The following is a 16389-nucleotide window of genomic DNA, read 5'->3' on the forward strand; positions in this document are numbered from 1 at the left end:
AACTGCAAGGAAGGTAGGCAGTCTCATGCAAAAACAGAACATGGGAGAAAAATAGAGGTAGCTAAGAGATATTAAAAAGGCGGGCCAGGGAGCGGGGGCAACGAAGTGGCTCAAAAGACCCGGCCTGACAACCTGAGTTTAGTCTCAGGGACTCACATAGTTTAAGAAGAGAACCGACTCCTGTAAATAGTCCTCTGGCCTCCGCGTGTGTACCACGGTACACACGCACAATAAGTACATAAATAAATATATGAGCTTTTTGTTTGTTTGTTTGTTTTTGTTTTTGTTTTCTGAGACAGGGTTTTTCTGTGTAGCTTTGTGCCTTTCCTGGAACACACTCTGTAGCCCAGGGGGACCTCAAACTCATAGAGATCCGCCTGCCTCTGCCTCCCGAGTGCTGGGATTAAAGGCGTGCGCCACCACTGCCTGGTAATATATGCTTTTTAAAAAATACAATAATAATAATAATGAAGTTGGAGCTGGGTGTGCGGTAAAGGTCAGTAATCCCAGCATTTGGAAGGTGGATCTTCCTGAGTTCAAGATCATTCACACACCCCTAAAAAAAAAAAATAATTTGTTTAGTTCAAAAATAGCATACAGGGAGCAGGGAAATGGCTGGTGGACAGAGGCTCCAGCTGTGCTAGCTGTACAAGCCTGAAGTTTACTCCCTGGGACACATGTAAAAAGCTGGGTGTATTAGCACACATCTGTAAACCCAGCACTCCCATAGAAAGATGGCAGGTAGGGACAGGAGAATTGGTGGGAAGTTGGAGGGCCAGCTAGAAACAAGACAGACCCTGCCTCAATAAGGTGGAAGGCAAGAACTGACTCTGCCCTCCATACTTGTGTCGTGGAATGTGCATGCCTGCACGTACGCACGCAAGCACGCACGCACGCACGCACGCATGCACTGAATGAAGAATGGATGGATGGATGGATGGATGAGAGCCAGGCACATGCCTACAATCCCAGCATTCTGGAGATGGACACAGACAGGTAGATTTCTATGATGTTGAGGTCTTCCTGGTGTATAGATACCCAGCCAAACCTACATAGTGAGATCTTGTCTCAAAGAAATAAATACAAGCAAATAAATAAACTTTCGGATTACAGACCTATACCATCATGTTTATGCAATACTTACTAGGGATTGAACCCAGGGCTTTCTACCAACAGGGTTAATCTGCATTATTATTATTATTATTATTATTATTATTATTATTATTATTATTATTTCGAGATAGGATTTCTCTGTGTAGCTTTGGAGTCTGTCCTGGAACTCGCTCTGTAGACCAGGCTACCCGCAAACTCAGAGATCCGCCTGCATCTGCCTCCCAAGCACTGGGATTAAAAGTGTGCACCACCACCCGGCCCTCTGCAGCCTTATTGTGTGGATTTTTGAGGGATAGATTCCCAACAGTGGCATTACTGATGGGGGAGAGAACAGGATTTAATTCAATTAATTTATGTGTTACTTGGGATTGGACTCAGGTCCTTACACATACTAAGCATTGCTTTACCACTGAGCTATGCCCTTATTGAGCCCCCCCCCCTTTATTGTTTTGATGATCTGGTAAGGGACAAAGTAATTCTCCATGTATACATAGACATAAATGTTCTTTCCAGGTAGGAGAGATGGCTAAGTGTGCTTGCTGCTCTGGCAGAGGATTCAAATTTGGTTCCTAGTACCCGTATCAGGCAGCTCACAACTTCCAATAACCCCAGCTCCAGGGGTTCCAATGCCCTCTTTTGAAGTCTGTGGACACCTGCACCCACACATGCACATCCTCCCCCATGTGCATACCATTAAAAAGTCAATCTTTTTAAAAACCCATCCTTTTCAAGTGCTTGGCAAGAATGTCATTTGCTCAGGCCGGAGGGATTATTGTGGCTGTGTTGGTGAGGCTGTGTGTGTTGGTGAGGCCGTGTGTGTTGGTGAGGCTGTGTGTGTTGGTGAGGCTGTGTTGGTGAGCTGTGTGTGTTGGTGAGGCTGTGTGTGTTGGTGAGGCTGTGTGTGTTGGTGAGGCTGTGTGTGTTGGTGAGGCCGTGTGTGTTGGTGAGGCTGTGTGTGTTGGTGAGGCTGTGTTGGTGAGGCTGTGTGTGTTGGTGAGGCTGTGTGTGTTGGTGAGGCCGTGTGTCTTGGTGAGGCCGTGTGTGTTGATGAGGCTGTGTGTGTTGGTGAGGATGTGTGTGTTGGTGAGGCTGTGTGTGTTGGTGAGGCTGTGTTGGTGAGCTGTGTGTGTTAGTGAGGCTGTGTGTGTTGGTGAGGCTGTGTGTGTTGGTGAGGCTGTGTTGGTGAGCTGTGTGTGTTGGTGAGGCTGTGTGTGTTGGTGAGGCTGTGTGTGTTGGTGAGGCTGTGTGTGTTGATGAGGCTGTGTGTGTTGGTGAGGCTGTGTGTGTTGGTGAGGCTGTGTTGGTGAGGCTGTGTGTGTTGGTGAGGCTGTGTTTTTGTTGGTGAGCTGTGTTGGTGAGGCATCGTGGACAGCAGTAACCCTCCGGTCCCTCTCCCTCCCGCAGTTCCTGCTCATTTTTCACAAAGCCGCTGCTGGTGAGCTGCAAGAGGACAGTGGGCTGTTGGCATTGGCCAAGCTTTCTGAGATTGATGTTGCCCTGGAGGGCGTCAGAGGTGCCAAGAACTTCTTTGAAGCTAAGGTAAGCGTCGTGTTCCTTCCCTACCCAGCCTCCACTCCTCCTTTACCCTGCCCTGGTGACAGGCCACTTCCTGTGCAGTGACCCATGAGCTCACTCAGGACAAGGCTGTACTGGGAAGTGAAAGTGTGTCCTCACACAGCACAGAAGACACCTGCTCACAGGCTCAGGAGGGTTTGTTGGCCTCAGACTCTCCGTCTAGACTTTGAGGTGTTTCCATAGCTCCCCTTTTCCCCATCTTAAACATCTGGGTGGGAGGCCTGGAAAGATGCCGCTCTTGCAGAGGACTGGAGTTTGGTTCCCAGCACCTACACTGCACAGCTTACGATCCCTCTAACTCCAGTTCCAGGGAATCCAATGCCCTCTTCACATACACACACACACACACACACACACACACACACACACACACTTTAAAAATAAATAAATATCACCAGGCAGTGGTGACACATGTCTTTAATCCCAGCACTCAGGAGGCAGAGACAGGTGGATGCCTGCGAGTTTGAGGCCAGCCTGGTCTACAGAGCGAGTTCTAGGACAGCCAGGGCTACACAGAGAAACCCTGTCTCAAACAACAACAAATCATTAAAGATAAATCTTAAAAATAATAACATATGGTTTGGACACAAGTAGGAGAGGGGTCAGGGGAGGGTGGCAGGGTGGCCTGCCCCACATCAAATGTTCACATCACGGTGATCAGGTGGTGGGGAGGCCTCACAACCCTGCAAGTCCACAATCCCTGAGCACTGAAGCACCTGTCCAAAGCTAGCTGCTGCCACCCCTGTCTTTGCAGAGCACACCTGCAAACACACGGACAGGGGGCCCCTTCACACCTGCTGCCAAGCAGGGCAGGGTGCAGTGAGACGGGCCCGTGCCCCCCACTAGCTAGCCCAAGAGTATCTCTGCCCCCCTCCTTCATGCTGCTACGCTGGCCCTGTTTCCATTTGTACCGAAGACGCACCAACAGGATTAGATGAGCTTGCATGTGTAGTGTTAAACGATTGCCTGGCTCGTGGGGAGCAGTCGGCACCTCGTCCAAGCTGTCAGGATTGCATGCTTCTTCAGTCAGTTGCCAGCCTCTGGGAGATCTGAGTTTCTTCCATCCATTAGTGCCTTCACATTTTCAGTCTCTTGAGATTTCTTGGGAAAGGTCCTAGGACTGAGGCCCAAGAGCAGCAGGACAGTTCACCGCCAAGTGCACTGGGCTAAGTGCCCTAGGTGAAGCACATGGGTCCCTGTGACTGTATCACCAGGGCATGCAGGACCTGTCGTGACTTGCCTGTTATCCCTGCTCCAGTCCCATCGAGTCCTTCAGACGTTGCTGGGAATTTTCACAACCGATCCTCAGAATCTGTAGCTCTCTTTGCCCAGAATGCCACCCCAGGACCTCTGTTTGGAAAACTCTGCTCCCTTTGGACTGCCTTCCAGGCCAGCCCACTCATGCCTATCCAAGCCTGAAAAGGCCCTCCTGAGTGCCTTTATCCCATGTGCAAGTGGCACTGTTTGTGTCTGTTCAAGGTGCTGTTGGACACTTGCAAGGAGAGTGTCAATTGATCCGTCTGTAGTGCATTTACTACTCTGTCTCGGGAACGTCTCCCTCCTGAGGTGCTTGCGCACTTGGGAAGGATTTTCCTATAACACTGTTAGGGTTGATGCAAACTGGACACAAGCTGAACTTCAGTTATCAGAGATGAGTCCATCACGGCATGACCATGTGTTTGCTCACTCTGTAGCCATCGAAGGTGAGGCGAAGCTGTGTAATATGTGTACACAGATGTCCAAAGTAAATCAAGCACAGTAATATGTGGACACCTGACTTTAAATACTGAACACAGCCTAGATAATTATGTATGAAAGTATTAGTAATAGTTACGTCAAGGGACTCGTTTTTATACTTCTGTAGTGTTGTAGAATTAGTGTGCATTATTTTTATAAGGAGAAAAGATGAAACACACAAAACAATAAACTTTTTCCTACCTGCTGTGTTTATACGTCTGCCTCCTCAACCAGACTCAAAGGCAGAGTAGGCGGGTTATCTTTGTAATTACAGCGTCAGCCCGGTGTGATGTGTAATGGCCCTCAATAAACGTTCGCATGAATGACGAACGGAGGGAAGCACCGGCTGGGTTTGGGAGAGGCCGTAAGGGAGGTGAGGCTGGTGACAGATGTTCTGAGATGAATGGGGATTCACCTTGTAATCAAGGAAGGGAGGCGTTCTGGTCATGGGAACTGCAAGCCAAGACTCCAAGGCATGGAGGGCTGGAGTCCTGGAGGCTTGGAGAACATGGAGTTGTGTGAGGGGGAAGGGCTGGTGCTACAGTTGGGAAAGCAAGCCAAAATGTAAGTGTGGAGACTTGGGAACTGGACCACCACTTCCCACCCTTTGTTATGGGGTGACTCTGAGGTCAGATGGTCCCTGGATATAACCCCAGCCGGAGGGACACCTGTAGACTGGCCTCCCAGGCCCAACCCCAGTCTCTTTAAAACTTTTTTGGGTGTGTGGGGGTTGGGGACGTTGTCAGGAAACATGTGGTTGACCCAGCACTGCAGGTGACGTCAGGGGCAGCCAGGCTGGGGTAGCGCCACTGCAGGGCCTGGGGAGACCTCAGAGCTCTCTGGGCAGGTCTGACACCACGAGGTCTGATACAGATGTCTTAGGAGAGGTTCTGCAGGTGCTGGGGGAGAATGTCAGGCTGCCAAGCACTGTGACGTGGGACCAGGGACAACACAAAGACACACCACTTTAGAGCTTCAGGGCCTGTGACTACCTTATCGGGGGTTTGGGGAAGACCAACGTGAGGTGAGCACTGAGGAGGGGAGCTGAGATTTTTGTGACAAGAAAGCCCCTCTCCCAAGTGGGAGTGGTCTGAGGAGGAAAAGTGATAAACTGGCTTCCGTGTGAAGTCCAAGCCAACTTCAGGCACAGCAGAGGCATGAGCGGATTTGGTGGGTATGGCAAGGGCTGCAAATGGCACTCTATAATGGACACACGGAGGCTATAAAAATGTCTGTCTTTCTTGGAGCTCTGCGTGTCTTGCTGTAAGGATGGATCATGAAGGAATTCTTTTACTTCCTCTATTCACCATTGGCAATGGCTGGAATATGGCTGTCTTCATAGCCCCCTCCTGGGGCCAGGGGTGGGGCCAAGGGTGGGGCCAGGGGTGGGGCCAGGGGTGGGGTCAGGGGTAGGGTCAGGCTCCCCATGCCAGGTGAGCTTCCCATAGGAAGAAAGAAAGGAAGAAATACGTTCGATGGGTACCCAGTGGGCACCCAGTGACACAGAGGTAGGAGCCACCTTCACAAGTGCGTGTTGACACATCACATCAGGAGAGTGAATCTTGGTGGTGGTGACTGGGCTGTAGGGAAAGCTTTGTATTTCCACCTTCAGGAAAAAGATGGAGTCATCAGAGGCTCAAGGGAATGCTGGAGAAAAATGCTACTTTTTTTTTTTTCCCAGTGGTGAAGATGTTTTGCTTTTTTTTTTATTCTAAAGGTTTTGGTTCCCAGCATCCATGTCCAGCAGTGGACAACCTTCTGTAACTCCAGTTCCAGGGATATCCATGGGCAACTATATTCACATGTGTGCACACACACACATTTTAAATTTTTTTTTAAAAACTTTTACTTTTTTAAGGCTATGTGTCTGCTCGTGTGTTATGTAGGGCTGGTGGAAGCTGGAAAAGACTGTCCAGCTCCCCGCAGCTGGGAAACGAGCTCAGGTCTTCTGCAAGAACAGCAAACGCTGTCAACCACCCAGAGTCTCTGCAGCCCACCCTCTCTCCAGGCTTCCTCCTGTCTAACTGGCGGTGGGGTCTCCAGGCCCAGGCCAGCAGGACAGTGAATTCTGTATCTCCCTGAGAGAGGCCAGCTGACGCCTTTCCAGTGTGAGAACTGAGGGGAGACTTGGAGCCTCTGGCTCAGGCATCTAGCCCGCCCGTCCCGGCTTGTGTAAGAGAGAACCTAGAGGGTATCAGGGTTCTGAATATGGGGGACTTCCCTCACTGGTCCATAAATAGTTGGATGATTGGGTACAGAGGCCAAGAAAACAGTCACCTGGCCACACCCACTCCTTGCCCAACTAGGCGTGAGCTCTGACTCAATAGGTCCCTAGGAAAGTTATTCAGAATTTCCTCATTATAAGTGATGAAAGGCAGTGTTTTTTTGTTGTTGTTGTTGTTGTTGTTGTTTTTTGAAAGATGCTACTTTGCTGGACAGGAGCAGTTTGGGCTTTTTAAATTTTATTTTTGTTAATTATGTATATGGATGAATCTGTGACCATGACTGTAGTTGCCCAAAGAGGCAGGAGGTGTCAGATGTCCCAAGACATACCGGTGTTCTTGAGCCTCCTGATGTGGGTGCTGGGAATTGAACTTAGGTCCATGTGGAAGAGCAGTATGTGCTCCTAACCTCTGAGCCAGCTCTCCGGCCCTAGCTGTTCTCTCCTTCTACCATGGGAGTGTTACAGATTGAACTCAGGTTGTCAAGTTTGGCAGCAAGCAATCTGGCCAGCCCTCAGTAGGGATGTTTAAGGGATCAGATTCGCCCTACTGAGTGGATTGCATTGGGATGGACCTAGTAGAAGGATCCTCGAGAGCCAAGTCTCCATTGCAGGTGCCCAGCAGGTGAGACAGTAGTTTGGGGTTAGATAAGAACATTTTTGTTTACTTTGCAGCTTCTGAGAGAAATCAGTATGTTTTCCTATCAGAGAGAAATTGTCTAGGAAACATGGAAATAAAAAGCAAGATGACTGAGCAGATAGGTCATGGGGTGGGGGTTCAGGGTCAGGGGTGGGTTATAGAACCCAGAGGCAAGATTTGTGGTGGAGGAGATGAAAGATTCCTGGGTGACGAGATGACAAGTTATGCTCTCCTGCTGGCCTAGCTAGGAATGGTGGAGAAGGGGGGTGTCGGTGCTGAGTTAGGTCACCTCCAAATGCTTCAGGTTCACACACCCGCACCCTGGAGGTAGGTGTTACGGTTCCATTTGGGTGTTTTTGTTTGTGTGTTTGACTTGAGACAGAGTCTCTTGTGATATAGGCTAACCGTGAACTTTGAATCTTTGTACATCACCACCATAGTGCTGGGAACACAAGCATTTGCCACTAGACCCAACGATTGTCTCATCTTGAAGATAAGGAAGTTGAAGCTTAGACAGTAGTAAACATTTGGTAGACATTTAGCAACAAACTATAATACCTTGTAACCCTAGCATTCAGGAGGCAGAGGTAGGAAGGTTAAGAGTTCAAGGCTCCAGTCCACTATGTATGGAGTTCAAGGTCTGTCTGGGCTACAGGAGACCCCATGTTAAAAACACAAACTACGCTGGGCAATGGTGGTGCATGCCTTTAATCCCAGCACTGGGGAGGCAGAGGCAGGTGGATCTCTGTGAGTTTGAGGCCAGCCTGCTCTACAGAGCGAGTTCCAGGAAAGGCTCCAAAGCTACACAGAGAAACCCTGTCTCTAAAAAACAAAAACAAAAACAAAAACAAAAAACCCACAAACTACATGTTTGTTCTGTTTGTTATAAAGTCTATAGATAACATATTTTACATTGTACATCATACTCCGCATAGATATTGATCCTCAGAGGTGCTTTTTCTGGACTCTTGCATCTGTTGCCAGATTGTGGTTGCAATGAACAAAAGAAAGTAGCTTCTAGGGCTAGAGAAGTGCCTGAGTGCTTCAGAGCACTGGCTGCTCTTCCAGAGGACCTGGGTTTGATTCCCAGCAACCACCTGGTCTGTAACTCCTGTTCCAGGGCTTCCAAAATCCTCTTCTGGCCTTTGCAGGGACCAGGCATGCATATGGGGCACAGACTTACATGTAGCCAAAATACATAAACACATAAAAATGTGATTTAAAAAATAGTTTCTGTATGAGTGTTGGTTCACAGTTTAAGATAATTCAAAAAGAAAAAAGTGACCTTTCCACCAGGTCACCACCACCATGGCGACAGTCGCGTGCAGCCCATCAAGCTGGCTAAGGCTACCAAAGTGCTGGGCAGGACTGAATCACAGGGACAGTGCACGCAGGTGCATGTGGAATTTATGGATGACACCAGTCACTCTATCATCTGAAACATCATAGTTGCCCCCCCTGCTCCCCCCCCCCCCCCAGTTCGGGAGGGTGATGTGCTTATTCTATTGGAGTCAGAAAAAGGCTTGGAGGTTGCACTGACCAAGTCCTGGATAGCCACCACTTGGCCCATGATACCTGCAACTATTAAATAAAGCATTAGTATTGCTATAAAAAGAAAGAAAGAAAGAAAGAAAGAAAGAAAGAAAGAAAGAAAGAAAGAAGAAAGAAGAAAAAGAAAGAGGAAAGAAAAAGAAAGAAAGAAGAAAGAAAGAAAGAGAAAAAGAAAGAAAGAAAGAAACTTTAGGCTGAGTTTGATGGCACATGCCTGTAATCCCAGTCCTTGAGAAACTGAGGCAGGGGGTTTGCTATAAGTTTGAGGCTAGCCTGAGCTACAAAGCAAGTACCAGGATTGCCAGAGCTATATAGTAAGATTGTATCTCAGATGGATAGGGTGGGATAAGTGTTGCAGCTCTGAGGGGAAAGGCTTCCTCAATGGAAACATTGCATTATAGTGGTAAAGGTATCCTGGCAGTCAGGAGCCAAGGAATACCACAAAGTCACACTGCACAACAAACCTCACAGGAGGGTGGCTCAGGCGAGAAGCAGTAGGGAATTAAGCAGGAGGCAGGCTTATATAGGGTTTCTTGGGGGAGGAGTTTTCCAGGAAGATTTCCAGGATGGGGACTGGTGGGATTTCAAGTCCTGAGCTGCAGCAAGCCCAGAGATTGGTGGGTTTTTTAACTCAGGGATTGGTTGGGGGGGAGGGGTTGTTTGTTTGGTTTTGGATTTCTCTGTGAAGCACTGACTTTCCTGGAACATGTTCTATAGGCCAGGCTGGCCTTGAACTCAGAGATCCACCTGCCTCTGCCTCTTGAGTGCTGGGATTAAAGGCATGTGCCACCACTGGCTGGCAGATGGTAGGTTTTTGAGCTCAGGGATTGGTAGGTTTTGATGGGTTTTCAAACCAGGAAGTAAGCTTGGACTTTCTACCTTGGTGGGTTTGGGGGCTTCAGAGCTAACCCAGTGGTTAAAGTATTTGCTGCAGGAGGGCCAGCGTTCAGATCCCCAGAACAGGACATGTTAGTACACATCCATAATCCCAGTATCTTGTGCCAGAAGGTGGCAAACCAGCTAGCCTGGGTCCAGAGAAATGAACAAGAGAGACACCGTGTCTCACACAAGGTGAGGGTGAAAACTAACACTGGAGGCTGACCTCTGACCTCCGCACACGTCCTAGCAACGGAGAGAGACAAAGAGAGGGAGAAAAACTACTTCATTGCTTGAGGTGCTGAGCAATTTCTTATGGATGATTTCAAGTACCAAAAGGTCATCCTCTCAATGACTCAGGACATTTCATAATGCAAAGGCAACGGACAACACATTGGAAGTTTTACCTGCCTTTTGACATGGGAAATGTGGGGACAGCACATTATGACGAGACTGTGTAGACAGAGACAAGGAAGGCCAAACGTGCAGTGCTGGCTGCTTTCCACGGTGTAAATACTCACACCGAGACTGAGTTCAAGCTCTCAGTGGAAAGCAGATGCATGAGGAGCAGGGAGGCTGTTCCCAGTCGTCAGGTCATCACGCAGCATTCCCCCGCTGGAGGCACAGCCCTGGCAGATAATAGTAACGTGTAACGAGGTCGTCAGAGTGTGACGGCCCTTCAGTACTCAACCCTTCTGCTTTTGGTGCAGTTGATTACAGATTCACACAATTTAAAATTTTGTAATGACTAATTTTATCAACAGCTCACAGGCGTTCTGGGAATGAAGCAGTTGGTTTTTGAGCAGTTACAAGCCAGCTCCAGCATACCTTGGGGTAGTGGAAAGACGATCTCTGTTTCCTTCTAACTGAAGGAGGCAGAGATGGAAGGAATCACTGTGAGGAGAGAGATGGGGAAGAAGGCCATTGAAGACCTGGCTTTGGCCGGAAACCCCAAGTTCCAGTGGATGTAGATCTAGCCACTGTTTTTTTTTTTTTTTTTTTTTCAAGACAGACCTTCTCTGTGTAACAGTCCTAGCTGTCCTGGAACTCACTTTGTAGACCAGGCTGGCCTTGAACTCACAGAGATCTGCCTGCCTCTGCCTTTCAAGTGCTATAATTAAAGGCGTGTACCACACACCACCTAGATTCTAGCCACTATTCTTATGAGTGGTTTTTGTTTGTTGTTATTGCTTTTAAGTATATGAGTATTTTGCCTGCATAAATGTGTGTGCACCTTGAGCCTACAGAGGCCAGAACTGGGTGTTCAGAATCCTTGGAACTGGAAGTTCAGATGGTTGTGAACTGTCAGGTGGATACTAGGAACTGAACTTTGGTCCTCTGCAAGTGCTTTTAAGCTCTTAACCACTGAACCTTCTCTCTAGGTGGGTGAGATTTCTTTCATCTGTCTGTCTATCTATCTATCTATCTATCTATCTATCTATCTATCTATCTACCTATCTACCGATCTAAAAAGTGTGTCTTTAGCTTAGAAGCATGCATGCTAAATCATGACAGTGAGGGGTGGGCCTTAATGAGGGGGTGGGCAGAAGTGACAGTGTGCCAGGTGGAAGTGCAGCTGGGGAGCTGAGGATGTAGTTAGCCTTTTGTGTACATGAAGGAGTTCCAGAAACCTCAGACATGAACATTTTTATAAGCTCAACCCCCCCACCTCACCCCCGACCCCCAATTACTATAAAATGGTATGTAGGGCTGGAGAGATAGTGTAGTCGGCAAAGCACTTGCCTTGCAAGTGTGTGGACCTGAGTTCAATCCCCTGAACCTACCTGAGAAAGAAGAAGCCAGGCATGGTAGTGTATTTGGATCCCTGGGCTTCCCAAGCCGCCTTGAGTGCTTAGTGAGCTCCAGGCTAAAACCAGATGGACCCCTGAGGAGCTAGAGTCAAGGCTGTCCCCTCCTCTGGCCTCTGCCTGCACCTTCACGTCCACACACATGAAGTGGTATACGTTTGCACATAACCTATGTACTTAATACAGGTAAATATTGAGGGATGTAGCGACTTAGTATGTGTTTTTATTTTGTTTTACTTGTTTTCAAAATAGGGTCTCATATGTATCCCAGATCGGCCTCAAATTTGTAATCTTCCTGCCCTTGCCTCCAGAGTGCTTAGGATTATATTTGTGTACAAACACACGTGGTGAGATCTATTATTTTCTTTAAGTGCCAAGGATCAAATCCAGGGCTTTATACATGCTAAATACACACTTCTGTTACTGGGCTGCACCCACAGCTTGATATCCAGTGTTGTAAAAACATAGACAATAGCTGGGCGGTTGGTGGTACACGACTCTAAACCCAGCACTCAGGAGGCAGAGGCAGCTGGATCTCTGTGAGTTCCAGGCCAGCCTGATCTATAGAGTGAGTTCAGGACAACCAGGACTGTTTCACAGAGAAACCCTGTCTTGAAAAACCAAAACCCACCATAAATAGATAGATAGATAGATAGATAGATAGATAGATAGATAGATAGATAATAACAGACAATATAAATGAATAATAAAAAAAGAATGAATGCAAAAAGATCATGTCATGTTCAATTTCTGAAGCCACCAATTTTGAAAACACAATCAGACAAGAATCACAGGTCATGAATAGTTGTGTTTGTTTTTATTTTGAAACAGATTATCACTGTGTAGCCCTGGCTGGCCTGGAACTCTCTGGGTGGAGCAGGCTATCCTCAGACTTAAACAGGTCTGCCTGCCTCTGCCTCTTGAATGCTGGGAATGAATAAATTATGTGCCACTATAGGCAGTTAAGAAAAAAATGTTTATATCAAGAATTGTAACTGGGAGCCGGGTGGTGGTGGTGGTGGTGGTGGTGGCGGCGGCGGCGGCGGCGGCGGCGGCGGCGGCAGCGGTGGTGGCGCACGCCTTTAATCCCAGCACTCAGGAGGCAGAGCCAGGTGGATCTCTGTGAGTTCAAGTCCAGCCTGGGCTACAAAGCAAGTGCCAGGAAAGGCACAAAACTACACAGAGAAACCCTGTCTCAAAAAAACAAACAAACAAACAAAAGAATTGTAACTGGAAGGGAAAGAATAGGGTCAAAATATATTGTATGAAAAAAATTTAAATAAATTAAAAAAGAAATGTAGCTGTGAGAATCTTAAATCAGGGCCCTATGTGGTAGTGCATACCTATAATTCAGTACTACAGAGATCTTAGGATAACAAGAACTAGAATATAATGGTAATAGTTAAGAAGATTCACTCTAGCTGTGAGTTTAACACACAACAACAAATTTAGTAGTAAGAAAATTAGGGGCTACAGAGCTGTTTTCGTTCAGAGCAGGTACTGTTCTTCCAGATCCTGAGTTCAGTCTCCAGCACCCACAGCAGGTGGCTCACAACCACCCACAGCTCCAGCTCCAAGAGATCCAGTGCCCTCTTCTGGCTTCCCCCAGGCACCCTTACACTCATGCCTGTGTGTGCACACACGAGCACAATACACACAATTTAAAAATAAGTTTTTTAATTAAAAATAAATTTTTACTCATTTTCTGATAGTAGGGTTTGAATTCATGGCCATGTGCATGCTAAGCACACAAGTGACCACTGGGTTCTACCTCATAGCACCCCCAAAACAATGTTTAAACAGGGTATCATATGATGTTAAATCCTGTGGGTGGATGTGGGGTCAAGCACAGCAGCCATTGAAATAGGACAGCTAATAAGAGGGATGGATAGATGCCTTCGGTGTGGGATTTCAGCAGGTGAGAACTACAGAACAGTAGTGAACTACTAACAAGAGCGTCTGAGAACAGCTAGTCAGACAGGCTTTAAGCTTAGCTACGTGGGAAACTGAGGCAACAGGATCACAGGTTGCCAGCTTGACCTTGTCTCAAAAAGTTGCGAATAGGTCCGAGGATACAGCACAAGGGGAGGCCCTTCCTAGGCTCAGTTCCAGGTACTGCCAAAATTGATAAATTAATAATACATAAATAGATAAGTGTAAAAGAAGCTTTAAAAGACAAAAATGTTAAAAATAAATGTAAATGACAGTTACTGGCTAACCACTTAGGTAGAAGAATTTCAAATCCCTCCTTTACACCCCCCCCCCCCATTAAAATAAATGAGACACAGGAGAGAAAGCTTAGTAGTTAAGAGCACTGGCTGCTCTTTCTGGCTGCTCTTACAGAGGACCTCCCCAGCATCCACATGGTCCTCACAAACATCTGTAATTCCAGTTCCAGGAGATCCAACGACCTCTTCTGACCTCCACAGGCACCAGGAAGGCATACATGTGGTGCACATACATATATGCAGGCAAAGCACTCCTACCCATAAAATGAAATTAAAAATTTAAAATAAAGGAGTGTGTGTGTGTGTGTGTGTGTGTGTGTGTGTGTGTGTTTGCCTCAAAGAACCAAATAAAAAAGTCAGGTATGGTGTCATACATCTGTCATCCCAATATTTGTGAGGTGGAGGTAGGAGGATCAAAAGTTGAAGGTCAGTTTGTGTAACTGTACATTTTTCTCTGGCCCATCAGTTCCCAAATAACTACTCAGAGGCTTAATATTAATTATAAATGCTCAGCTGGTAGCTCAGGCTTATTACTAACTAGCTTTTATACTTAAATTAATCCGTAATTGTTATCTGTGTTTAGTCATGTGGCTTGGTATTCTTACCTTGTTTCCTCTGCATCTGGCTGGCGACTCCTGACTCCGCCCTTCCTCTTCCCAGCATTCTTAGTTTGGTCGCCCTGCCTATACTTCCTGCCTGACTCCTGGCCAATTAGTATTTTATTAAACCAACTTGAGTGACAAATTTTTACACTGTACAAGAGGATTATTCCACAACAAGTTTGGGCTACGCAGTGAGTACAAGGCCAGCCTGGACTACCTGAGCAAAATACAGAAGATCCACATGAGAAAACCATAAAAGTATTAGAAAGAAATACAGAAAAATGAATTTGAAATGTTGGAGGTATTTAGAGTATTGGAGACCTCCTTAAATGTAACATAAGAGGTAAGAGTAAATGGTTGATAAATTACATCAAGATTTTAAGCACTTTGGGGGTCCAAGATACTTTAAAAGACCAGTCAAGATAGGAAGAAGACAACAGAAAGATTAACAGCAAGAGATTAATATTAAGTTATGTAGAGAACTGCAAGTTGGAAGAGAAAAACAGCCGAACAGGAAAGTGGGTGAATGATCCGAGTGGGTAATTCTCCAGGGAGGAAATGAGAAAAGACAATATTTGACCAGCAGATTGGTAAGAGAGGATGATCACGGAAAGCTTGGGCCACGTCCATGTGGGAGGGGGCTTCCGGTCCATGATGCTGGGGGCGTAAACCGGAACAGCTGCCTTCAAGGGCTGTATCATAGCCTTCATTAAAATCACAGGCACACTCAGTGTGCCATTGAGAGATGGTACCAATGTGTAAGCCACAGAAAAAGTCAGCTCTAGAAGGGAGGATTTTGAAATGGTCTTATCTGATAAGGTATCATTATTACTACAATTGAGACCTGTCTCGTGTGTCTCAGGCTTTCCTCACACTGGCTGTGCAGCCAGGGATGGCCACACACTTCTGATCCTCTGCCTCTACCTCCTGAGGTCTGGAATTGAAGGCTTTTGCCACCACATCCCGTTTTTTGGGGACTAGGGACTAACATGGGGCTTCATACATGCTAGTCAAGCACTCTACCAACTGGATTGTATTCCCAGCCCCTGATAGAGTATTATTCAAGAGAAATCAAGTTAAAAAAAAACAGATATTATAAAATCCACTCACAATACAAACAAAAACCTGTAATATTCACTTTATTTATTTAATTTGAAGATTGGATCTCACACTGTAGTTCTGGCCAGTCTAGAACTCTATATGTCCAGATTGGCCTTGAACTCAACACTACCTCCTGAGTCTTAGGATTGCAAGCATGAGCCACCACACGTAGCTAAACATGTATTATTTTATATATATGTTACCAAAGCAAACCAAAAATGTAATATTTAGAAGTAAATTTAGAATGACTGAGAGAGGTTTAAAAATATATTTGCTTTTTGTAGTTATTGATGATTGAACCCAGGATCTTATGCATGCCAGCTAAGTCCTCAGCCACTGAATTATATTCCAGCCCAGAACTAAAATGTTGTTGGGAACACAGAAGCAGCACTGAACAATAACTGATGCATTGGGGTTGGAGAGATGGCTCAGTGGTTAAGAGTATGTATTCTCTACCAGAGGACCCAGGTCTGCCTCCCAGCATCCACATCATTTAGAAAGCTATTATAAAGATTTCCTCTTGCAGCCCATTATCAGATGCAATCCCAATCAAATACTCCCAGGCATTTACTTTCCACCATTCCAAGGCATTCATTCTTCCACCTAGAGTGCAGCAATGTTTTAAGAATATTTTTTAATTCCTTGAGAATTTCACACAATTTTATACAATGAATTTTGATCATATTTGTCCCCAATTCCTCACTTTAACTTTTCCCAAATCCGCCTCCTCTCCTCCACCCCACAGCTTGCATCTCTTAAACAAAATAAAAATGCCAGGTGGTGGTGGCCCACATCTTTAATCCCAGCACTGGCAGATGGATCTCTGTGAGTTCGAGGCCATCCTGGTCTACAGAACGAGTTCCAGGACAGTCAGGGCTACACAGAGAAACCCTGTCTTGAAAAACTTAAAATAAAACAAAACAAAAACCTACTGACT

General features: G+C 46.5%; 1 protein-coding gene across 1 annotated transcript in view; it reads left to right on the forward strand.

Annotated features, from left to right (window-relative positions):
* Efhd1 (EF-hand domain family member D1) overlaps positions 1 to 16389 on the forward strand; it is a 56723-nt gene that overhangs the window by 39238 nt on the left and 1096 nt on the right. Inside the window, exon 3 of the mRNA XM_059277981.1 lies at positions 2518 to 2652. Within this exon, the coding sequence (XP_059133964.1) occupies positions 2518 to 2652 (135 nt within the window). The remainder of the gene's footprint in view (positions 1 to 2517; positions 2653 to 16389) is intronic.

This window comes from Peromyscus eremicus, chromosome 13 (assembly GCF_949786415.1).
Source record: "Peromyscus eremicus chromosome 13, PerEre_H2_v1, whole genome shotgun sequence".
Taxonomy (NCBI): Eukaryota; Metazoa; Chordata; class Mammalia; order Rodentia; family Cricetidae; genus Peromyscus; species Peromyscus eremicus.